General features: G+C 35.5%; 1 protein-coding gene and 1 non-coding gene across 7 annotated transcripts; one reads left to right on the top strand and one right to left on the bottom strand.

Moving 5' to 3' along the window:
• Nucleotides 6365-6437, top strand: TRNAR-UCU. Its single transcript has one exon. It is a non-coding gene; the product is annotated as a tRNA-Arg (tRNA).
• LOC18783937 (calmodulin-interacting protein 111) lies at nt 9567-18150 on the bottom strand. Of its 6 annotated transcripts, XR_002270891.1 has the most exons (13): nt 17697-18148; nt 17437-17595; nt 16078-16928; nt 15344-15548; nt 14160-14370; nt 13441-13668; nt 13184-13323; nt 12280-12706; nt 12028-12108; nt 11591-11781; nt 11339-11513; nt 10370-10475; nt 9567-9907 (listed from the first exon to the last, which is right to left on the bottom strand). XR_002270891.1 is itself a non-coding variant. In XM_020560767.1 (12 exons), exons 1-11 carry the CDS (start codon nt 17970-17972, stop codon nt 11373-11375), a joined length of 2910 nt encoding a protein of 969 aa, XP_020416356.1. In that variant the 5' UTR covers nt 17973-18148; the 3' UTR covers nt 9567-9907; nt 11339-11372. The 6 variants fall into 6 exon arrangements, 4 of the variants coding, with proteins under 4 accessions (XP_020416356.1, XP_020416355.1, XP_007216451.1 ...); XR_002270890.1 differs by having other exon boundaries at nt 13184-13668; nt 17697-18150; XM_020560767.1 differs by lacking the exon at nt 10370-10475.

Genomic DNA, 25182 nt, shown 5'->3' with positions numbered 1-25182 from the left:
TTTTTCTCTTACGCAGAAAATTAATTATTTTATTTTGTTTTTTTTTTATAAACAAAAATTTATGAGAAGATTGACTACTCCGACCACCAGCGTCAAGATACTCTACTGATTTGTTTGTAGTTTTCCATTACTGGTGAATATTGTAACTTTCGAAAGGAAGATTTAGCACATGTAAGGCATATTCTTTCACAGTGAACATAGCTTATAAATCAGATATGTAAAAGTCAGTGTTATCCCTAACTCATAAATAATTGCTAGTTAGCTGCAATCATCGCCATAATCATGATAGTTAACCACCAATGCGATCATTTCTCTGCCCTACCATGGACTTGTGTGCATGTGTTTATTGCGAATGTGCCGAGTTTTGACAAGTATGTGGATGAAATTCAACGTTCATAAGTAATTTCATACGTTACGTATAATAAGTCGGTGCATAATCATACATACACAAAATTTATTCCTTTTATTTACTATTCACGACTTTATATAAATAGTTGTTTGACACACTGCATTGCATCCGGCCTAAACAAAACTTTTCTTCTTCCACTCATTTCCCATTCAACTTTATTTTGAAATTTGCACTAGTATTTACTGCTGATTTGTTTCTTTTGGCCTGCAATTATGGACTAAGATGATGACTCTTATTTAGACAAATTGGAAAATGTACCGTTGGAAGGTTTCGAAGTATATATTGTCATCACATACAACTACAAATGTACCGTTGTGCACATTGAAAATTATTCGAGTGACTTCTTCTGCATTGCGAGGACAAGCATGCGACAAAATAATTTGAATATGTTGCAACTTTTTATTGGGTGGGGTGGGGCCAGAAGATATGTCACAAATATTATTTGGATTGTAATGGAAAGAAGTTTCCAGGAGAACAAACAGAACGCTAATGCTTTTAAACCATGAATAAGCCGTCAAAAAATGTATACAGAGCCTGTTCTCTGTACATATAGACCTTTGAGTTTTCCTTTTCATGTTTTTATTTTTATTTTTTTATTTTATGTTTTATTCGGAAGGTTATTCGAGCAGGATGTAAATATAGCGGTATTAATATAAAATTTGTTTATATCATATTTGACTAGCCAATTAGAGAATGAGATGTGGAACAAGGGACTCATAAAAAGGACCCACTTAACCTGGCAATCTATTATGTCCCACAAAGTACCATTGGCAGGTTGTGAGCCTTCGGCACCATGGTTTGTTTATCGTGACTGAAGACCACGCTTCATTAGAGATTTCTTACAGAAATACGTGACACCTCCTCAGGCAATGCCCACTGTTCCACATCAAAATCTCACTCAAGATGCACATCTCCCAAAATCTATAAATAAGGGCATAAGTCCCCAAAACGAGGTAACCTAACTGTGACACTCGGCTACTTAGCCATTATTCTGTCCATATCACTATTCACTTCTTACTTTTCACTAACTTAAGTATCGAAGAGCCTTCGGTCGGTACCACACCTATGCCCAAAGACTCATTGCTAGTTCTTTGTTTCATAGCCTATCCACCCTGCTAAAGAGCACACAGTGTAAAAGGTAACATCATCACTAAGTTGGGTCCAAAAATGTTCGACTATTTTTGTGCATCAACAAAATTAGTGAAAAAAAAGTCAAACGATTTTAAATTTGAATTTGAAATAAATTAAAGGTGCATATTGTCACCAAGTTGACATACACTTTGTTAGGGACTCAGCACAAATGGTCACGTAATGAAACTTATTTTATTTTATTTTATAATATTTTTTCAAGTACAGGGAGGACGAATTCAATCTTAGAACATCTTCTCGCTCCAAAGGAATTTTTTTTAAAAACTATATAACTAGAATTGGTTGGTACACAATTTATTGTTTAGCATTAGCACCTGTGAGTATAAGATCTTAAACTATTTTAATCTTAGGTTTATTGTCATTTTCCAATAGTGCCTTCTCGAATAATTTTGTTGTTTTAAGAATGATTTCTTGAAGAAATTCATGGCGTGAATGAATTAAGACTCATGCTTAATTTATATTTAAAAGAAAATTACAACGAAAAACTTATTTTTTTAAAATAATTATAAATTAAAAAAAGAAAAAGAAAAAAAGTCACAATGATACGTTCATAACCACACACGACACCTAAAAAACCTAAGTTGCTGCTAGATCATCTGTCAATCTCAAAGTTTACTTTTTGGGGACAGCAAGGCATTCTTAGACAATTTAGGTGCGAAAAAGATATTTCTTTTGGGACAAAAGAAAATGACATGAAATTGTCCGAACTCTAAAAGAGAAGATATTTTTCTTCTTTTTGTTCATTTTTAACAACAGGACCATATAGTCACAGCTCACCAAGTCTTTCATTAATATATAACAAGGACTTGTTAATCGGTCAATTCTTAATGCCATAGTTGATGATTTTACATAATAAATAAAACGCATGCTTATGTAGTTACGTAGTTAAATAAAGGTTTATGTATTTTAAGGGATTTTGTATTTTCAATAAAAACTAATAAAAAATAAAAATAGAAAGGAGGGGTCTTGTATCTCCTTTCTTGTCCTTGAATCTTATTTTCCATAATTTTGTCATTTATGCTTTAACTGCTTATTAATTAGGTAGGTTAATCTAATCCAAACGTGGCGTTCTTCGTGATTTTGGCTAATTAGCGTTTGTTGTTGATAGATATTTTATGTCCTATTTAGCCATAATCAAGATATTGTCTTATTATTTGACTTTGTTATATATAGAGATTTTCCATTTAAACTCCACACTTCTCTTAGTCCACTCCATGTTCTAAGTTCACCCCAACTTTTAATTTAAATTTTCATAATTTCTAAGAAAACCCCACTATCTTCCTAAACTACCCTTAAATACCTCAAGCTGAAAAAATAAGAAATAAAAAAAAAATTTCTATTTAAACCCCACAAGCTACCCTTAGAGGAGGAAGTACGTTATGCAAGCTCTAATGCTAATTCTGTCATTACTCATTTTCTTCTTTTGTTTGGACCCAAAAGTGGTTGTTGAAAACTTTGTATGTAAATGTTTGAACAAATGATACCAATAGTGCCACAAAAGAGGAGCTATACATGGATGTATACAGCTTTGGGGAGATCATGCTGGAAATTTTAAGCAATGGCAGGTTGACGAATTCATGAGCACGCATACAGAGCAAGTCAAGGGAAGTTGTTCTGAGAGAAATTTACAATGAGAATGAAGTTGGTACGAATGTTCCATGTGAGAGGAGATAAAACTAGTACTTGAGGTTGCTACACTTTGCACTAGGCGTAGGCCATCTGATCGGCCATCAATGGAGAATACATTGAAGCTTTTATCAAAGTAGAAAAGCAACAAGAAAAATAACTCAACTATTGAAGCAGCAGCAGTAGTAGGATTATGATTTTAGATGCATACTAGAATTCCATAAGTGACAATAATAATACTATTCCTAGCCAAAAAAAAAACACAAACAAATGGAACCCTAAATCCGAAATTTAATATTTTCTAGAGAAAGAGAACAGCTTTACCAAAACATCAGGTATAAAAAATTTTTTTTAAAAAAAAAGCAATCAACAGCCAAGCAATCAACAAAGGGAAGAAAATAAGATCATTACATCCAAACAATCAACAAGTATTTCCATTAGCTCCCACACAAATTTTAAAGAGACATGCTCGTCAATGTTCTATGTCTTTGGCACTACGATGTTGATGAGTTTGTATTTTTCTAAAACTTAATATGAAGAGTGGTGGGGTGTGTAGGGTTAAGTATTAAGTTGGATGACCTTTTTTATCTTTTTACACAATAATTAAACTTACAGCTTAATGATTTAAGTATTGGGGTGAACTAAGAAAAGTGTGGGGTTTAAATAGAAAATCTCTTTTTTTATTAGCGCTCTGAAATAGTATCATGAACTCTTAAAACTTAGTGAAAAGAAGAAAGAATTGCATGGTGACTATTTTGGAGTCTAATAATATAAATAAATCCTACACCATTTAATTTCTATAAACAAACTCAAAAAAAATTCCACAAAATGACTGCTGGCCCTATTGAATTGAATTTTGATTATTAAATTACTTTGATGCCCTATTGAGTGTTTTGGACATTTTTATGAGGTTTTGAGGTTGTGTTTGTTTTAAGAAATCAATGGCAATATTGTAATTTAAAAGAAGTTAAAAACATTTTTGTTATGTTGTAAATGGGCTTTGAGTGTGTTACTAAAGTCTATTTCATATAGGGTTTTTTTATATATAATTTGTGCTCCTATATTAGGTGTATTAGTAAATCTCCCTAATAACAATTCCCGTCGTAAAAGGTTTATATATATATATATGTGTGTGTATAAGGACAAGAAAAACAGTGTATGTTTTGAATTTTGCTTTAGTCAATGGAAAATTGGGATTCAAATATACCTTTCAACATTAAACAAAGAAATAACCTTAGACCAAAGAGCTAGTTGTGTTTTCTTATGTATTTGGCTTACTAAAGATTTTTATTATAAGTTGTAACGTTTTTGACATCTTGTAAGATATTATCCATTGAGACTTGGTGTGGAAGTTTATGTGAAATCTCTCAATTCGTAATACTAATAACAATGACCAAGGTATATTATATAAGCTAGACTACTCCGAGCACAAGCCCAGATCCATGATTATAGTAGCCAATTATGTTCAGTTACCATATAAATTAGTTGATTAATTTCCCTGAATTAATTGGCCTATGACGGTCGACGATCGGCCGGTGAGCTTCAGTGTCTGGTGACCGACCAACCGCGGTGCGCCTCTGTCTTGAATATCAAGAGTGCCTTGCATTCTATGTAGTCCTTCCTTTGGCAGCGTGTCATGAAAAACTGTTTTTTTGCCTTGCAAAAACATGTTGCCAAATATATAATGCAACTTTGCACATGATGTTCAATCTGATTATATCAACCCCATGTGTACCAAATTGAATCAAAAGATTGGTAGTGCATTTGGTAGGTGATGTAAAGTGATGGTACACAAACTGAAATATTTGGGGGAACATGATAGCTTCTGTGGTTTGAGGGTATACAAAGATCACAGTTGAGGTTGAGAATTGAATTTTAAAAACAATCTACCATTACCAATAAATTAAAAAAATATGCTCTATTACTAACGTTATAAACCTTAAAACCTTACAAAATGAGCTGTTTTATTTTTTTTCCTAATTTCTTCATTCAGCATATATGCGACAAGAGTCGAACTTTCGCCATAAATATGTTGGAATAGTTTGTCCCAACTCAATATTTAAGATAGAGTGCCAACGGGTCTAACTCAGTTAAAAAGAACATCGACTTACAGACTAGTATCTCAAGTTCGAATCCTCTATGACATTAACCCCTTCTCATTTTTAATTTTTACAACAACAAAAAATTTGCAAGAGAGAGTAACATCCCATTCCTCAAATTGAATGAAGTTGAACCCACTGTGATGGCCATATGGTCTTCTTCCACTAAAAATCTTCTTGGAAGTGGGAGAGATTCGTCAACCCAATTAGCTGTTTGATCACAGTGGACTGTCCCACTGGTAGTTCACTCTGAATCAATTGGATATAAAGCTCAGTTTGCATAATGATCTCAGCATATAATGTGGATGATTTGGTGGGTATGATGCTCTAATCAATGTCATTCTAGTAGCTCAAACAAGCCTACGTTTTCCTTTCAATAATATGAAGATTTGTTAAACATATGTATATATATGTGATGGAATTCAAGTTAATATAATGATGAACAATATTTAGGTGCATGCATCATTTATTCACCTCGATGTGATTAACGAAACTTTGCTATATCTCTGTAAGAAAAATCGTTTAATTAATTATCTATATGTATCTCTAAATGAACAGTTCATCACGAGAATTTTAATTGCAAATGACATTTTATTTTTCTAAATATAAGTTGAATTGTACTCTTAATTAATCTTACATATTGCTCATTTTGTGAGTGCATAAAAGGAAAATAGAACTTTTCCAATGCATGCATTGAATCATTTCTCTTGATTGTTGACATATTGAAAGTAGTCATGTTGCAATGAGGTTGCCACCACCGCCCTTCCCATTTCAGAAACTATGATTGGATACCTTATCTTTGCTCCACTTGTTTGTTTTTGCATAAATTCATAAATAATTGGATTAGGAAAATCTTTAGATCAAGCACAAAATATTATATTCTCAAAGCTGTCTTGCCACAAAACATTTCATTCTGAAAAATGATTGAAAAGACATCATGAGAAGATTCATGACTAGCCTATACATGCAGTTTGGACGATTATGATTACCATCTATTATTAGTATTATCGTCTAAAACTAGTAATTTATTGTGTCGTACATACGCGTTTAAGTATCAAACGAAAACGGTTGATAACAACCAGCGCCCATGGCCTAATGGATAAGGCGCTTGACTTCTAATCAAGCGATTGTGGGTTCGAGTCCCACTGGGCGTGCTTTCTTGGTTTTTTATCCCCTTTTTTTTTTTTTTTTCTATGCATCAATTTATGCTTCCATTTTTTATTTTTTATTTCCAGAAACTTCATTTTCAATCAACCTGTTTTCTTAATGGGTTCCGGGAGAACATGAAAACAGAGGGAAGAACTGAATCCATATCCTAAGCTTACAGAAATATCATGTCCAAACCAAATCGTAGTCAAGCTTTAAACTTTATGAACCATACAAAATTGACAACATCCAAGGTGGTTCTAACCTTTTTTCTCTTTTTATATATGATATGTATAAATTTCTATTTGAATTATATGCTTTAAATAAGAGATACTATAGTCTATTAAACTCACAAACAAAATTATTTTTCAAAAGGTAGGAATTTTCTTGTGTTATTTTACGTTCGCCTTGGGTAATCGTATCAAATGACTTGACAATTATTTAGTTTGTTCATTAATTATATGATGTTACACACATCAATTTTATTTGGTCAATGAAAATGGGAATTCGAATTTAAGACATCTTTCAACATTTTTTTTTTGTTGAGAAATTCTATGATTGCATTCATAATTCAGCTAAAAAAGCCACTAGTCACAAAGGGCCAATACAAACTAGCCACAAAAGGGCCATTACAATAATGGAGCGGTCTAATATCAAAATTAAGACAATCTGGTGTGTCTCCACTAATGATCAGACATTATCGAAGAAACTCTAGCATAGGCATCCCAACTAAGATTTCAAACTTAGAATAATAAAAAAAAGAAAAGATAAAGCTTGAAAAAAGCAAGCCATAACAATACAAATAAAACTCTCACAAAGGAGAGATGAAAAGCTCTCACAAAGGAGAGATGAAAAGCTCTCACAAAGGAGAGATGAAAAACTCTCACAAAAGGAGAGACGAAAACTACACAGAGAACCCAAAGAGTCTCTGCAACTTATTCCAAATATAAAGAAATTGCAAAAAAGATGGTGGTGGAGATCCGACGCTGAAATACAAGTGAAGATCCGACGCTGAGCCGCAGCCGCCTATAATGGTGGGATGAAAATCATAACAAAACTAAGACAAATAGGAAAAACCCTTTGTCTCTGAAAATGGGGGAAGAGGTGCAAGGAGGAAGAAAAGAGGGAAGAGGGGGGAAGAACAATGGCTTCCTCCTCCCTTAAAGTGGAAAAGGCTCTAAGAGTGTTTTTTGGAAGAAAGGGGGCAAGGGTTTTTTGGGAGAAAGTAGCATATAGGTACCTTACCTATTTATGACATCTTTCAACATTTAAAAGAAATATGCATTAATTCCTAATTAGATGATTCCACTTAATCTATATGCCTGCTATTTTTTTTATAAAAAAAAAAGTTAAAAAGAAAAAGCTATCAAATGTAATAAGGATTCATGTAAATAAAAATAAAAATAAAAATCAAGAAATAGAAAAGAAAATTTTTGTGTCAAAACTATATTACTTGTCTTCGATATGAACCCAATACGTTTTTTATTGCATTAATTGAGATGGAGTAATTGACTTTCATGGTTGTGTTAGATAATGCTAAACCCTAAACCTTTACTGTATCGATCGTGTCTAGATTCTAGATTATTTTTCTTAGAAATTTTTGAGGTTATGCCTTGTTCTACACACCGTCTCCATAGAGTGAACCAAAAGAAAGAGTACATTGAATATAACAACAAAGTAGAACTAGTAAGTCAACTGGTGAAAGCTCATTCCATAAGATTTTTATTATAAAAACAATTATACGCTCGTTCAAATTAAGTGTCCTACAAGGGTTTGCAACCTAAGTGGTTAAGAGGACATGACCTCTTAGTTCATATGTTCGAATTCTCATCGCCATTATCCATATTAGAAACACACTTTGATGAGTGTTGGTTGTGTTCAAAATATAAATAGCATGCACCAACCATTAGTTCTATATTCATCTCCTTGAGCCCCCTTTGGCAAGATAGGGAGGGGAAGTGTGTTTCAAGTTTCAACAACTTTAAAGCCATTGCAATAGAAGAAGAAAAAAAACCACATAATTAAATTCAAAAGTCCACAATCAGATTTGATCACTATTTATGAATCTTTTTCAAAACAATCACTTCCAATAAGTTATGTCATGGTCATGCTTTCATTACTGTTGTAGATATTATTACATGTCATTTCTCACTCCTCACATGATTCTCGAGTAAAAGGTGCCCTTTTTCTTCTGATTTTATTTTCTTGTCAATATACAGACACACATGATTAGTGCAAACTGTAGAAAGCAGTCATGATCACAATAATTGAAACTTCAACCAAATCTTATTGGACACTAACAATACAAGCACGAGAAAGAAGCGGACTTGTCCATTTCATGCATGTTTCAGAAGTTTGGTGAGGTGTAATGTCATGCGATCAATCTCTCATTTCTTCTTCCTCTGGTTGTTTTATTTGATATATGATGTCAAATAAGTGCCACGCCTCAGAGTTGTTAATTACTTGGAGACAGATCAGGTTTTCTCGTCAACAAATTGTGGCCAGATTGGCTAAGTAACTTATCTGGAGTTTGATTTGTGGAAAGTGACCCCTTTCTGCAACAACCCATATGATTATATTCTATTTTCCTTATTATAATTGTGTTGCGTACTCAATCGTGTGATAGAGAAGTACCTTTCTATGAGGTGAGGAAATAGGTTATTTTTGTAAGAGAAACCGATCTCTGTGTGTATCAGAACTTGCGAAAATTCAAATATAGGTTGTCTAAGTTTACAGTTCACCCCCATCACTAGGGCTCGTAGTATGAGTTGAGGTCGACATAGATTTTGATGATTCGTGTACACCTAATTTTGTTTCATGATCATGACCCTTTTGTTTTGTTTTGCTAGGTTCGGTTTTGTTATTATTTTTCTACTCATTTTTCTTGTTAGAGTGTAAATAATACCAAGCTATAAAAAGAAGCCTCATACGATTGCGATGAAATAGCTTGCCCACTGTTAGCGGAAAGCTAGGAAGGTACATAAGCAAACATGCATGTTCTTCTGGGAAAACGTAGTTGGATGACCCTTTTGATAACTGAGCATGTGAGTGAAATACAAAGCAGTCACTTTATAATTTCTGTGTCATATGTAGAAAAGGTTTTGATATGGTGATCCTATCGATATGTTTTTATGCACTTTTTTTTTTTTTTTCATTGTTTGGAGAATCTTTGGCAAGTGATGTCATGGTGATGGAGCTACATGTGTTTTTGTACACAAACACATGCAGCCATAGAATAGGATGCAAGAATGGTGGACCCAAAAGAAGAAAGGAGTCTTAAATATAAACATAAGCAATTTTTATGACCATACTTCAAACTTCCACAAAATCATATAATCATTTGCATGTATCTAGGCTAGGGCTATATGTATCTTTCCAATGTGGTTCTGGTACTCAACTTGAGGAGGAAGAGGAATCTCCAAGGCTTCACCCTCCCCTGAGAGATTAAAGGAATAAACAACTCTCATAGCTTTTATACCTGCTTCAACATTGTAAAGAAAAAACATTCAGCCAGTTGATTTCACAATAAAGAGATATATGTATGTACACATACAGATGAGCAAAATCTACATGAAAGATTTTAGGGCGCATATATTTTAGGCAAATCCTAAAATTGCAAGGCCTTCTGTAACCTGTACGAGATCATGCCATGACATATCGTAGCCATTTCACATGTCCAAATTTCATGTTGATACTGGATGTAGAGAAACATACAGCAGACACCAAGGCCTAAGACATCATCTATGGACATGACTCCTATAGTGTGCAAAGTTGTGAAATAGTGGAAATTCTGCAATCGTTCTTTACTATACAGAACTTCTCAACAATTCCACCTTGGATTAGCATTAAACTAACTTGTCCATCCCGGATTTTGTGTTCATTTGGTTAGTCCTATATAAAAACACCAAAACCCATGAATGAAAATTTCAAGATCGCTTACAGTTTCAGTATTGCCGACGTTTGGGAAAAATATCACGTCAAAATGTCATGATTCGAAATCCTTGCTACAGACAATTACTACTGGTAATTGTGTTTCAACAATCCCACTGCCGAAAATCAAACTCACTTATTACAAATGTATATGAGAATATCTCTTAATATATAGCAAACTTGTGCTGCATATATCACAAGTCAACAAAATCATATGATATTGATTTTAGATATTGCACTGTGGAAATAGATGCTAGAATTAAATTTCTGGTTAAAATATATATTTACTCTAAATTGATAATGTAAACATACAAAGCAAGTTCTCCATATAGACAAAGATCTTTCAATTCTATACAAGTCAAGACATGTCTTAATTGGAGCGAATATTCATATTTCAAGAAAGTGTTGTGCTGATACTGGCTGATAATTAATTTTAAGGAAACTATGCAGGCTAAACAACCTAGAAGTAACAAAACTTGAAAAGGTTAACTTCAATTATTGTTTTAATCAACTTCTCAAACAATCCTCACAGGCCTGTCAATCTGACTACCTAATTCTGTATCAGTAGTACTGCAGTCCACTCTATCAGGATGTAATGGATACAGAATGGTGAGTATTTTAAACATCAGAGTGATTTTATTCCCCCAGGACCTGTCATTACTGGAATTTTTATCTTGTTACATACATAGCTCACAATCTACAAAAGGTAAATTTGAAAATAGATCATTTACTATGGTGGACCACAGTATACAGGACCATTTAGTAGAATCTAGAATCACACAATACTTCAAAAGCATCCAACAAGAATAGCCCTATTGCAGGCTGATTAAAATTTCAAAAACAACTTTAACAGGGTTGCTTAAGTGCAATAAGCATAACACTGACAGGTTATAGAGTATATTTATTGACTTACAGCATATCCACCAAAATAACAAGCAGTTTTAAAAAATATGGAGTAAGACAGAGAGGAAAGGCTTACCATTATGGAAATCCACTCGAGAACTCCAGATAGCTTAGTTCTCGTTTGTGCTAGACATAACAAGTCTCTGAAATTTTTCTGATAGCTCTTGATAAAGCTGAGTTTCTGTCGGCTTCACTTGTTCAATTGCAGTCTTTAAATGTTGCATCTTTACTTCTGAGGCATCAAGGCTCTCCTGATAGAAGAAATAATCAAGAATTAATCAGATTAAGAAAAGAAACACTCATGCAACAAAATTAGGAACCATCTAACCTCCAAAGCTGCAACAGCTGCTTCTTTGCAAATTAACGATATATCAGCGCCAGTGCAGCCTTCTGAAAGATGAGCAAGTTCATATATGTTGACATCAGAACAGCACGGAATCTTGCGTAGATGAATACGAAATATCTCTTCCCGATCGGGCTCATTTGGAGGTCCAACATATAGCAGCCGGTCAAAGCGTCCTGTTCAAAAGAAATATATTCTTAGGAATGTTTGAAAAGTTTGTGGAGGTATAGAAAGAAGCTTGTAGAAAACTCAACCACCTTGTGTTTAACATGTTACGGGAAACAGTTGTTTTTCATGAGATGGGTGAATGTGAAGGTGAGTAAAGAAAATGTGTATGTGTGTGTGTTTGAGAGAGAGAGAGAGAGAGAGAGAGAGAGAGAGAGAGAGAGAAAGAGAGTGTGTGTGCATGTGAGATGTCGCACCTGGTCTTAGAAGGGCACCATCGATCTTGTCTGGCCTATTTGTAGCAGCAATCACAGTGACATCAACTCTTGCATGCAAACCTATTTTTAACAGTATTGATCAAGTCAAAGATACAATAGCAAAAAAAATTATTGCTTTAAGTGAGCATCCTGGCTAATAAAGAACCTACATATTGTTTAAGAAGAAGCCTTACAAAAATAAACTACGAGAAAAAGCTACTGTGGATCCAATAATTTAGAACTGTTACTAACCATCCAATTCAACAAGCAGCTCACTCATAACCCTATCTGAAACTGAAACTCCATCACTTTCCTTCCCACGAATAGCAGCAAGACTGTCAATTTCATCAAAGAATATGATTGCTGGGGCATTAGCCCTTGCCTTTGCAAACAGGGATTTCACAGCCTTCTCAGATTCACCAACCCATTTGCTAAAAAGTTCTGGACCCTTCACAGCAAGGAAATTCAGCCGTGCTTCAGAAGCTACAGCACGAGCCATGAGGGTTTTGCTGCATCCAGGAGGACCAAACATCAGAACCCCTGTTGGGGGTCGAATCCCTATCTGTTTGAATGCATCCTGGTGTTTTTGAGGCCATATTACAGCTTCCATTAACTGATTTTTGACCTCCCTTTGACCACCAACATCTTCCCAATTAACCTTCGGAATCTCAAGTTTTACCTAGAAGTTTAAAGCAACAAATTAAGAGTCAGAGTACTTATATCAGAGAGAACATTCCTTCATATCTGCTGATAGAAAAGTTTCCTATCAAGTGACAGTCTAAAGGGCAACATAATTTATGATACCAGTGGCCACTGGTATCATCATGAAATGGTTAGTCCAAAGCATGGCGCATGATATGATTAAATAATCAAACCACTGAAAAGTTCACATTTTGAACTCAAAAAAGTACTCTCTTGGAACTGTCAATCCAATGCGAGAAAAAATAAATAACTCCTAATGTCTTGTAGTTCTGTAAGAGCAGTTGGACTCAAATAGCTGGCCATTTGGTCTGTGCTTGTCCATTGTATGATGAGTCCATAAAGAGAAAGTGGAACCTTAACTTTAATTAAACTAGTTTAGGGATACTGGAACTTTGGTACACAACATAGACTAAACAAAAATGTCTGCCTGTAAACGTGGAAGTATTGACCCTACCTCTCGCATGGCACTAGGCCCCACTCTCATCCTGGCCTTTTCAAAATCTTCAAAAGCCACTTGTAAGACACATTCTTCTTCTATGCCATTCAGGAAATTATCACCATTTGCATTTGTTCCCTTCACATGCACAGATATCTCTGAAGAAAAATCCAAATCCAAATGTGAAATAGATGAAGATGTGGAATCTGAGTAATCCCTTGATACGTGTGTTGTATCTTTTGAGCAAACAGATAGTATTAGACCATTAGAAATACCTTCCTGAGAAATAGATGTTTGGTGCAAATAATCATGAGAGTATTTATATTTGACATATCGCTTAAGACAATTGAAGCCTGCCTCGTTACAAAGGGCAGCTAGATCAGCTCCTACGAAACCATGTGTAGCAATGGCAAGATGTTGGACTTGCTCATCTGAAAGAGAGTGCTCCATGGCACTGACAAGAACATTAAGTATCTCCAAACGTTGGTTGGGAGATGGCACACCTGAATGTCAATTTTCAAAAGAAAGATATTATTGACATATCTGAAAAGGGAAAACAAGCTCTGCCTACCATTATAAATACATTGATAGTGTAACAGAACAATCTTTATTCAAGTACTTTTCGAAACACAGGGATATTACTCAGTACACTTATAACAAATGTATAGCCAAAATACCCCAAAGATAAGGACATGAAAACATTAAAATAAAATAAAAACCAAAAGTTTCTAAATAAATAAACAAAGAATATGCAAATTAAACTAGCCTTCTGACAAAAATAAAATAAAATTTTAAACTAGGCTAATTATTATCTCTGCACCTGCACCTATAATAAGTATGACAGCTACCACAATTCCCCTCAGTTTGTCAAACCTCTAACGGACCAACATATTAGATTGATACCTTTTTTTTTCTTGCAAGTGTAACTCTGAAACTACTCAGAAAGGTTTTGGATATAACTAAAAAATAAGTACTACGAAAAACTTCATATTACCTATTTCAATTTCCTTGTCAAGTCTTCCAGTTCGTCTGAGTGCAGGATCAATGCTATCAAGCCTGTTGGTAGCACATATTACAAGTACTCCAGTTCTATTAACCCCGTCCCCATCTATCAACTTCGACAGTGTACTAACTATTCTTTCAGATAGCGCTTCACCTCCATCTTTCCTTGCAGGTGCAATAGCATCAAGCTCATCAATGAGTAACTGTGGACAGAATCCATTAGAGAAAATGAAGTATAGATGTGTGATACTGAATCAACTAGTCTCTCAAAGGCAATAGCTTGGTAATATAATCAAATTAATTAAACCACATTCCACAAATATACATTCACTCTTTTAAAATGACACAGTTTAACTGTCAACATTTTATTGCCAACTAATAATGTTAACATTGCAGTATTAACTATAAAGTTAACCTTGTAGTGTTGACTAATAATGTTAACATTTTAGTTCTGTCTTTAAGCCTCCAAAAGGGCCTTTATTTGCATACATTGCTTATTAATTAAAACCTTGTAAATTCAAAAATTCCTTTTGGTACGTATTTTATCAAACTTCCTCAAAGTTAAGTTTTTATGATAGTTTTTTTTATATAAATCAAGCCCTTGTTTGCTGTAAGTTCTTTGGTATAATTCTAGGACAGCACCTTTTCCAGTGTTTAGTTATATTTTCAAAGCATAAGGCGGGATTTGATTCAGTTTTTATTAGGCAATTTTGCACCTAGAGAGTATGCAAGGGGGTGTTAGGTTTGGATATACAAAATTAATCAACGTAGTCTTCACTACATCCCACAAAAAGGACCCCAAGTTAATGCAATTTTCAGCATAGTCAATTCCCTATGTACAAGTCTCCAGAATTTTTACTTCACACAATTGATTAACAATCTTCATTTCAAGATTTCTGTAAACTCTGACAATTTCCAAATTCCTAGGAAACCCTGTGCCATGTTTATTTGAGACTTTTAATGAGCTATCTACATAAATCACATCAGGGTTCACAATGACTAAAGGCCCGGGCCAGTATCAATAGTGCACATGAAAAGGATTAAAACAGTATTGCCTGTTGAATGGAAGTACACAACTGTATATTTGCCTTTACCACCACATGCATCTAAGTTCTAACCAGAAAATGAAACCTTCAAATAAAAGGCAAGAAAATTGAAACAGAGAAGAAAACTAACCACTGAAGGCGCAGCTTGGCTAGCTGAATCAAAAACTTCATGCAAAGCTTGCTCACTTTCTCCATGGTATTGGCTCACAACTTCAGGTCCATTGACAGAGAAAAAATTGACGCCAGAATCACGGGCACATAGTCGAGCCAACGAAGTCTTTCCCGTACCAGGAGGACCATGAAGAAGCACTCCCTTTGTAGGTTTTAAACCAAAACTAATTAAAAAAAATATATGCATGAATTACTGTAAGAAAAGAATGGCCACAACTTATGAACACATCAAAACCATATGTTTCCACCGCCAAGTGAACATGTTAATTGGTATGATCCTGGAAGACAAGAATTACAATATTTTTTTTTTTTTGGTTCCAAAGATCAGCTGTATTTCCTGTAGACAAATCATTTAATGTATGCATCAGACGATATTGTAATGCCTTATTATTTGGTAATTCTATATATTTCATCATTTGTAATTGAAAAATTCCATTTAGATTGACAAGTCATCTAACTTAAAAAATGTATCTTTTTCATGAATGGGGGAGCACACCACTAAGTACTTGGTAGTATAATCTTATAATTAACCATACAGCTTATACCTTACATGTTAATGGCCTTTACATCAAATGAATATTCGTACCACAATCAGAAGTTGTAGGATTTAACCAAAAGATGATTGTGGAAAGCCCGAAGTTTAGTATCTTTCGGGTACACTATTAAGAAACAATAATGTTTCATATGACGTACCTTGGTAAAATGTCCATAGAGGATGAAATTATGATGTCCTTCAAAATTTCATATTCTTTAGAAAGACCGGCCAATCTTGAAATATTATCTCCTGTATCAGCTATAGAATCATTACATTCCACACTAGACAGATTGCTTCTCTGCGGAGTTTCAGATGCTGGGTTTGACGACAAATGAAAACATACTTTCGTTTCTCGCTTCACTAGAAAAGCATCATTTTCACCACCCACTAGTTCAGAAGACTCATTTAGCAAATCATGATTAGCATTATTCTTTGACAAAGTTTTAGCACCAATCACTCGGAGTAAACAAAGCTGTGAAAGCATTGGGATAGTCACAAAATTTCCAATAAGTAGACAGCGAGAATACAACCATGTTGTAGCACATGTCTGCAGAAGTCTTTTTGTACTGTCATCACCTAAAACCTCTTCAATATCAAAAGAATCAACAGATGACTCATTGGGAATGGTTGCATTTCCTACTGACTCCCCACGCCATGGTGAAGTTACTGGACTGGTATCAGAAACACTAAGCTTTGATTGATTCAATGGTGTCTTAGGGGATGCAAGCATTCCATTTTCAGAATGACAGTAAGATTTTTCATAAGAAAAATTGGCAGAGGTATTGTTCATAATTAATCTATTGTTAGAATGAAGAAGCTCCAAAACTAACTCCTTGCAGTCGTAAACTGAGAGGCAATTAACTTTAGTGCTACGTGCTTTTCTTGTATCACATACAAGACCAGCTTGGGATTGATTTTGTACAGAGTGGATGAATATGACCCTGCCTGATGGAGGACAACCCATTGTATTTGAAAGATGTGAAGACAATCGCACTCCGTTCTTTATAACCTGAGATAAAGACATGAATAAAAATAAATAAAATGCAGACCCCAGATGTTGTAACGCAATAATTTATTCAAATGAATCAACCATTGGAAATCCAAACTCCGAAGTGCCTAAGGCAATTAAAAAAAACGTATTTATTTAATCAACAAAGGTTTCCATAACAAATTGCACACAACGAATTCAATAATTAGATTTTTTGATCTGATCACAGGATGCCATTTCAATATTCAACAATACAGTTCAAACAGTAAAGAAGTGAAGTTAGGACCTCTTCCTTTTACAAAAACAAGTTCATATATGGAACATCCTTTGGGATATTAGTAGTCACCCAGTACTGGAGAATGCGTATTTACTGTTTAGAGTTTAGACGCACGCTAATGCCACATGTTTTATGTTTTATTGCATAGTAATTCATCTGCTGAGCCTTTTTTTTGTTCTTAGAAAAACCATTTGTCACAATTGCCAAATCAAATAAAGGGTGAAAAAAAAGTAACCCAGTTGCCATTCAAACCTTAGACGACGGAAAAATAGTTGCAAGAGCAAAGTAGTTCCCTGCGTCATTAGTTAACTGCCCACAAGAATCAACCCCAAAACGTCTAGCACATTCATCTGCTAATGAGCTGAGAGGAAATCCATCTGAAAATCTACTCTTCAAACGAGGAATAGACACCTATCAATCCAATGAGGGCAAAAACATGACACAGTTAAACCAACAACAAAACAAGAAACAAACTTTGGATTTTTTTACAACATGAAAAAGTGGAAATTTACCGACACAATGGATCCAGGAATGAAGGAAGAGGCAACCATGGAAGGCTCTGAAAGCCAAATTTTACAGCTTTTGGGGTCGTCCTGAACATCAGTGACTCGGCCAATGAAAGCAGAGTTCCCAATCAGAGATGGGTATTTAACCGAAGCTAGTTCAAGAGAGCTTGCAAGAATCTCTTCAGTAGCTTCAAAATCAAGTGACACAGGTGAAGAAAAGTTGTCAGAATTCGACAACCTTGATTGTGTCTTTGAATGCTTCTTTCCCTTTGAAGAAGGCATCTGTAAATACAATACTCACAAGATTGGTGTTTTGGTATGGGGTCTCTGCTATGACTATGAGAACAAATAGTTTCAGTTGACACAGAAAAAAGAGTTAGCAACAGAGAAACAGAGAGGCAAGAGGGTGAGAAGAGAGACTCAGACTGAGAGCGGCGCGCTCGAGACGGTTGAATCCGAACCCGTCCAAGTATATTAAAAGTCGAGTTAGAAATGGCATTGAGTTGAACTTAGCTTGTGCAGCCCGATGAATCCGGATTGGGCTTTTTTATTGTGACGGCCGGTTTGGTAGAAATGCTATAATGAGGATAGGGTTCGTCGTTGGGCCAGCTCGGCCCGAAATATTTGGGTTTGAGTTGGGCTCGGGTCGGGTTTATGGGCTTTTTTATTTTCAAAGCTGAATTGCGTGCTTACAAATAGTCCATACTGTCAAGTTTCGTAAAAAACTTCGTTAGTTGTTGATGTGGCATGCATAGAGGTGTCAAACGGGCCGTGCCGGGCCGGCCCATCCCATTTAAACTCGTGCTTTTAACATTTTCGTGTCGGGCCGAGCCGGCCCATTTAATTTATCGGGCCGTGCCGTGTCGGCCCATTTAGTAAAATCATTGATCCTGGCCCGGGCCAAAGCCCATGTCCATATTGAAACAAGCCGGGTCGGGCTCATGCCGTGTCCTTGCTCGTGCTCGTGCCATACTCAGGCCCAAGAATCAATCCATTTAATTTGAATTTTTTTCACTTGATCTTTTTTTCCACTAGATAATTCAAATTATAAACATTAAAAATATAATTAGAGGCAAGAAATAATGAACTATTTGAAAACATTAATCAATCAAACATCCAAACAATATGAAATGGCGGAGGGCAAAAAATGCCCCAACTCTACAAAGTTCACTTCAACTTTTCATCTTTAAACAACTTATTATTTTATATGTGAAAAAATGTCTTGCTTTGATTTTAAGAGAAGCGTATATGTCATATGTACTGATTAGATATCAAGTACAATGTTGTTTAATTAATTTGTAGTTGATATGTTTAATTAATTAAGGACCCAAGTAATTTTCCTAAAATGAAAGACATCAAATATATATTTATGATTTTTAAACAAAAAACATATAAACAATGACATTAGATATCAAATTATTGTATTTTGACTTTTGAGAAAGAAAAAAAATGTTAAGTGGGCCGTGCTTGGGCTTGTGCTTGGGCTCGTTCCATGCTTGAAGCGTGCTCGGGCCATGGGTCGGCCCGGTCCATTGGACCTCATTTTTTGATCCCGGCTCGGCCTAAGTTTTCGTGCCATGCCATGCCTCATTTAAATGGGTTGGGCGGCTCGTTCCGTTTGACACCTCTAGGCATACATGAGAGCCCACATATCCAATAATATAGTGTCATGTGTATTTAATATACAATATATATTCTAAAAATAATTTTCAATTTTCAATTCATAAAAATTAAAAAAGAAAAATTCAAAAGACAATTTGTATTTTAAAATATAAATTATTTTTATAAAATATATATTGTATTTTAAATACATGTCCCACTATATTATTGGATATAGGCTCTACATATATGTCACATCAACAAACTAACAAAGTTTTTGATGGAAGGACTATTTGTGAGCACACATATCAACCTTGAGGACCACAAATGACACAAAAAGGCAAGAAGGACGTAATCTGATAGTTTCGTGAACCTCACGGATGTTTTGTAATAAAAAGCCTAAAAATAAATTAAAGTAAAAAGACAAGACATTTACTTAAATGTTTATAATGGAAATAAGGCAATAAAAGGGAAAACTAGGCAATAAGCGAGCCTACTCGAGCCATGTGCTGGCCTTGTTGGGCCTGGTTAAGAGCAGGGTAGAAGTTTCAAAACTTAAGCCTAAGACCTACTTAACCTTAGAACGGGTCGGGTCAAGCGAACCTAACCATCAGGTCAGGAACTACCACTTCAGCCCTTAGATTGCGGGCCAAATGTCGACCCCTAAATGGGGGTTTAATCCCATTATCCAATAAGAGAGAGAAAATATTGGGCTTAAACTTTTTAATGATTGAATAGTGGGATTGAATTGTTCACCTCGTTCAGCCCCCTCACCCAAATCCCCCCTTATTGTAGCATCTCCATGGTTTTGAACTCCTCAACTAACCTGGTTTGGTAAAAAAAAACTTGTTTTGTTTTTGTTTTTGTTTGTTTGTTTGAGGACCTTTTCTATTGAAATGGGCGATAGCATATTAAACTCACACACACAACACGGATGCGAGGACTCGAACCCAAGACCGTGCCTAAGGGAGTAAATACTCCAAACCACTACACTAGTGGGTCCTTTGCTTGATAAATTTTAATATAAAACTATTGTAATTGTGGATAAATATTGCTAACAAAGTGTGCCATTGCTACACTTTCTTCAAAGCTTATTTGGTGGAGAATATGAGATTTTACTTTTGCATCCATTTAATTTCATACTTATTATTTTATTCTTGATTTTTTTTTAAATTCTTAATGGGTGAAATAGGTCGTGCTAAGAATAACTGGTTGACACAAACACAACACAAAAATTGCAAACACTACCCTTTTGCCAGGTGTACATATACCTATTTCTACCATCAATACTATGAATATATTCATTTAAATTGGAGAAAAAAAATCAAAATCAATCATTTTTCATTTATTTAATTATATTTTATATACGAAATTCCTTTTTCATCATTTTGCATGAAATTGAGAGACAAAAATCCCACATATTGCCTAAATGGGTTAAATTTTGAGGGAAAAACCCACAAGATGGTAGAGTTAGACAAAAGAGCCCAACAACGATTTTAATTGCCCTCGTTTAAATTTTTTTTTTTTCCTTCTTTTCATAGAGTTGTTCAAATGAATCTGTTTTTCTCTGTTTTTCTTGTGCGATTTCTATATATGAAACCTAAGTTTGAGTGCGATTTCTTCGATTTAGTTCAATTCGAGTTTTGATTTTTGATTTTAGGATCGATGTTACACTGTAGGATTTTCGCAAGCATTTTTGTTATTCTCTGATCTACGATTTTATGGTTTCTAGTTGAATTTTGAGTTCTGAAATCATTATGCAAGTCAGATTCTCCTAGTTGTTAAGTTTTTTTCGGATTTGATTCAAAGTAAGTGTTAATAATTTTCTTCTAATTTATTAAGATCTAGATTGTTTGAGTACAGTTTTGATAATGCAAAGCTACAAAAGAAGCCTCATATGATTGCGATGAAATAGTTTTGCCCATTATTAGTGGAAAGCCAGGAAGGTACTTAGGAGTCAACATTTGGCCCATGGCCAATGGGCCGAAATGGGTAGCATGAGGCTCGATGAGCCAAGGTTCAGCCCTGCTTAATGATTAGGCATGTTCGGCTTGGCCCACTTTAAGGTTGGGTAAAGCTTGGGCTTAGGATTTGAACCTTCAGACTGCCCACGGCCCGTTCTGACATTGTCCATCTGTGGCTAGGCCCAGTCTAGGCCCGTCCGTGGCTTGGCCGGATCTAGGCCCTCTTCCATGGCTTGACTCGGTCTCAGCCTGTCCGTGGCTCGGCCTGGTCTAGGCTCGTCCTCTTTTTTAAGATTTAATTGATGCACTCTCTAACCTCCTTTTATACATACTCAAAATAATGTAATATGAATGATAAACTAATAAACTTCTTATTTTATTTACACATGTTATAAATTAAGTTAATTTTTTCAATGTTGTCTAAAATGTTGTAACAAACAATATACACAATATCTTTTAGTGCCCTTTTTTTTTTGTCAAGTTCAAATCTAATGGTTCAATAAAGAATTTGAAAGATTATTTTGCTTTTATTAATTATAATGGCACAACGTTCTTTAATTTTCATGATGTCAATCCTAGTTTGGGATATAAGTAACACATTTTCATATGATTTATTTTTAGGTATAATATTTTTTAAATATATTGGCTATTGTTTAGCTCTTTCACCAAAAAAAAGTAAATGAGTTTAGCTCTTATATTTTTGTTTTCTTTAGTTATATAGTAATCTATACTATTGTTCTTTTTATCCATCACTTTTGACAAAAAAAGGTGTAACAAAAAGATTTAAAAGACTTAGAATTTTTTTTCTTTTTTAAAAAGCTCGGCCTGTTTAGGCCCATGGTGGCTCGATGCATTAGGTAGGTAAAAGCCCAGCCTAATGGGCATACTTAAATCCTTTGAAATATGTGCCCGGCCCGAAATTTTAAAATAGCCCGTTAGGGCTAGCCTGGCCCAGTAATGAACCCTAAGAGTACTTATGCAACCGTGCGCGTTCTTTTGGGAAAACAAAGTTGGATGACCCTTTTGCTAATTGTGCATGTGATTGAAATACAAAGCAGTCATTATACATACCTTCACAGGACAAGTACGGGTGCAGGTGTACAGATGTTGAAGGTGATGCCACAACCATTTGTGTTTATTTTGGAAGACTCCCCAAAATCAAATGAATTTATGTTGCCATCTTCATAATTTTTGTGTTTTTATGCACTCATCTTTTTATTTTTCATTTTTCATTTTTTTGGGAGAATCTTTGTCAAGTGATGTCATGGTGATGGAGCTACATGTATTTTTATACACAAACACATGCAGCCATAGAATAGGATGCAAGAATGGTGGCCCCAAAAGAAGAAAGGAGTCTAAAACATAAACATAAGCAATTTTTGTGTTTCAAACTTCCATAAAATCATATAATCATTTCCATGCATCTAGGCTAGGGCTATATGTTTCTTTCCAACATTATACCAGAATCATTTATGACTCTAAAGTATGCCATAAAGTATCATTTATGACGCAAAGCTGCAAGCAGTAAACTCTCGTCGTAAATAATGTTCCTTAATAACCACATGTTTTTCTAATCGCCAATTATCCCACAAAAAATATGTCGTAAACCTTATTATGGCGTACATATAACGCCGTTAAGTAAGTATAACAACTTGCATAGTGAGCCGTAATTTTGTGCAAGCAATTACAACATGCACAGGTTGTCATAAATGAAGACTATCAGTTAGCAATTACGACTTATTCCGCACGTCGTGTTGGTTTTTTGTTTTGTTTTTGTAATAATAAATCTCATGTTGATTTTATCATTCATTCAGTACATATTACATGTTAAAACTCAAAATTTACAAAACAAATGCCATCTAACCAGTATTAAAGAATAAATTAGATAATGAGCATGAACGAGATTAATAAAGGGATTAAACTCCATGTGCTTGGATTAATCAATATAAATTTCAAACAAAAACATAACATTTGATTGATGAACTAATGAATTGATGCACCTAATGTCAATAGAAAAATACAAAACAGACCAAGCAATTTCAATAGATGTGCTGACTTTCAAATCTCCAGACCTAAGCAACTTTAATCCTGTGAGAAAGGGTATATGGTGTTTAATATGAGAACTCATAAAGTAGTAGTGTTAAAAAGTGTGATATTTGATGACAAATCTTTGTGGAATTGGGAAGCAAATAAAGAGTTGCACATGTTAATTCCTTCGGATAGTAGTGAGGGATCAAGAATAACTGAAGTGGAGGATGAGTTTGAATCACCTAATCAAGCTTTATGTAACACCCCAGATCGGCTCCGCCGTAGCACGATATTGTCCGCTTTGGGCATCCCTAAACCCCCATGGTTTTGTTTCTGGGAACTCACAAGTAACTTCCCAGTGGGTCACCCATCTTGCAATTGCTTTAGCCCAAACTCGTTTAACTTCGGAGTTCGCATGACTTCGAAGCTAGTGAGCTCCCAAAAGACCTCGTGCTAGATAGAGGTGGTCATGTACATATAAGGCATATCACCTCCTTTTCGTTAGTCGATGTGGGATGTTACAATCCAACCCCCTTAGGGGCCTAACGTCCTCGTTGGCTGTAACACCCCGACTCCAAATTTAATGTCTATTTTAATTGATTTAAAGTGAAATTACGAATTTACCCTTGGGTAGGGGTAAATTGGTCATTTTCTTATCCGGAAGGATTTTGGGACCACGACTGGTATTTTTGGGTAGGTGGTACTGAGACGAATTCGTAGACACCGGTAGGCTTGAAATGGAGTTGTAACGAAGATTTGGCGATCAAAACATTATCAGTGGCAAAACTGTAATTATTTCAAAAAGTTTGGTAAAAAAATCAGATTTTTCACCTCAACTCTCTCTTTCCTCACGCGATCAATTTTCTCTCTCTCCTCAATCTCTCTCTCTCTCTCTCTCTCTCTCTCTCTCTCTCTCTCTCTCTCTCTCCCTGACGCCGATTCTCTCTCTCTACGATTCTCCCAGCCCCAGCCACGGCCAGGCACGCCACCGGTCCCGATCGACTCCCTTCGACGTCCCGGTCAAGACCCGTCAGCTTTCCCTGTTGGAAACCATGAATTCCGACCACGATCTCGACTGGTTCGAACCGGAGATTTCCAGTCGTCGCGCCGCCGTCTCCGCCGCCCAAACCCGGTGATTGAGGTGAGGTTTCTTCTTCTTTTTCCGAGTTCTAGCTGACTGATGCATAGGATTGGATCGATTTGCTGGGTAGAAATTGATTTTGTAAACCTAGGTTTTGCCGGATTTCAAAGTGAAATTCCGGTCAGTTGCCGTCCGAATTGGACCTCCCCGTAGTTGAATGAAGTGATTCTGACCTTGAGTAGAAACTAGGATAGGAAGGGTGAACTCGGGTGTGGAGTTTTTTCGTCATCGGAATTTACTCTACACACCCACGCTTTGCAGGCGCGTGTGGCGGCGCGTGGGCGAGGTTGGTAAAGTTGCAATTTGACCCAATGAGATCCTTAGGTTGTCACGAGTGCATAGGATTTTGCGGATCTCAATTCGGGCGTCGTTTGACTATCGAACGGATTTTTGCATATTGTGCGTTATCCGGGTTCAATAGGTTCTGACCGTTAGATCTTTTCCCAATTAAAATATGTTGTTCTAGGTATTCCTAGGACCGTGTAGGACTTCATGGATTATGAATCAGAGCCCCGGATGTTCCGATTCAATAATGCAAAGTTTGTGGGTTAGCGATAACCATACAATCGTGAATGATTCCTAAACCTGTAATCGGACCTTAGGATACCTTCTTCAACGTACACGTATTGGGAATTTGGAAATTTAAGTATTTAATTTGTGATTTCCGCTTCAAAGTAATTTTATATTAATTAAGGGTTCGAATCTCGAAATAGATGCTCCGACTGCACGTACTCAGCAGGCAGGACCCTCTCGTGGTAAG

The sequence above is a fragment of the Prunus persica genome, chromosome G3, assembly GCF_000346465.2.
Source record: "Prunus persica cultivar Lovell chromosome G3, Prunus_persica_NCBIv2, whole genome shotgun sequence".
NCBI lineage: Eukaryota > Viridiplantae > Streptophyta > Magnoliopsida > Rosales > Rosaceae > Prunus > Prunus persica.
The sequence above is the reverse complement of the archived record's forward strand: the minus strand, read 5'-3'. Positions and strand labels throughout refer to the sequence as shown.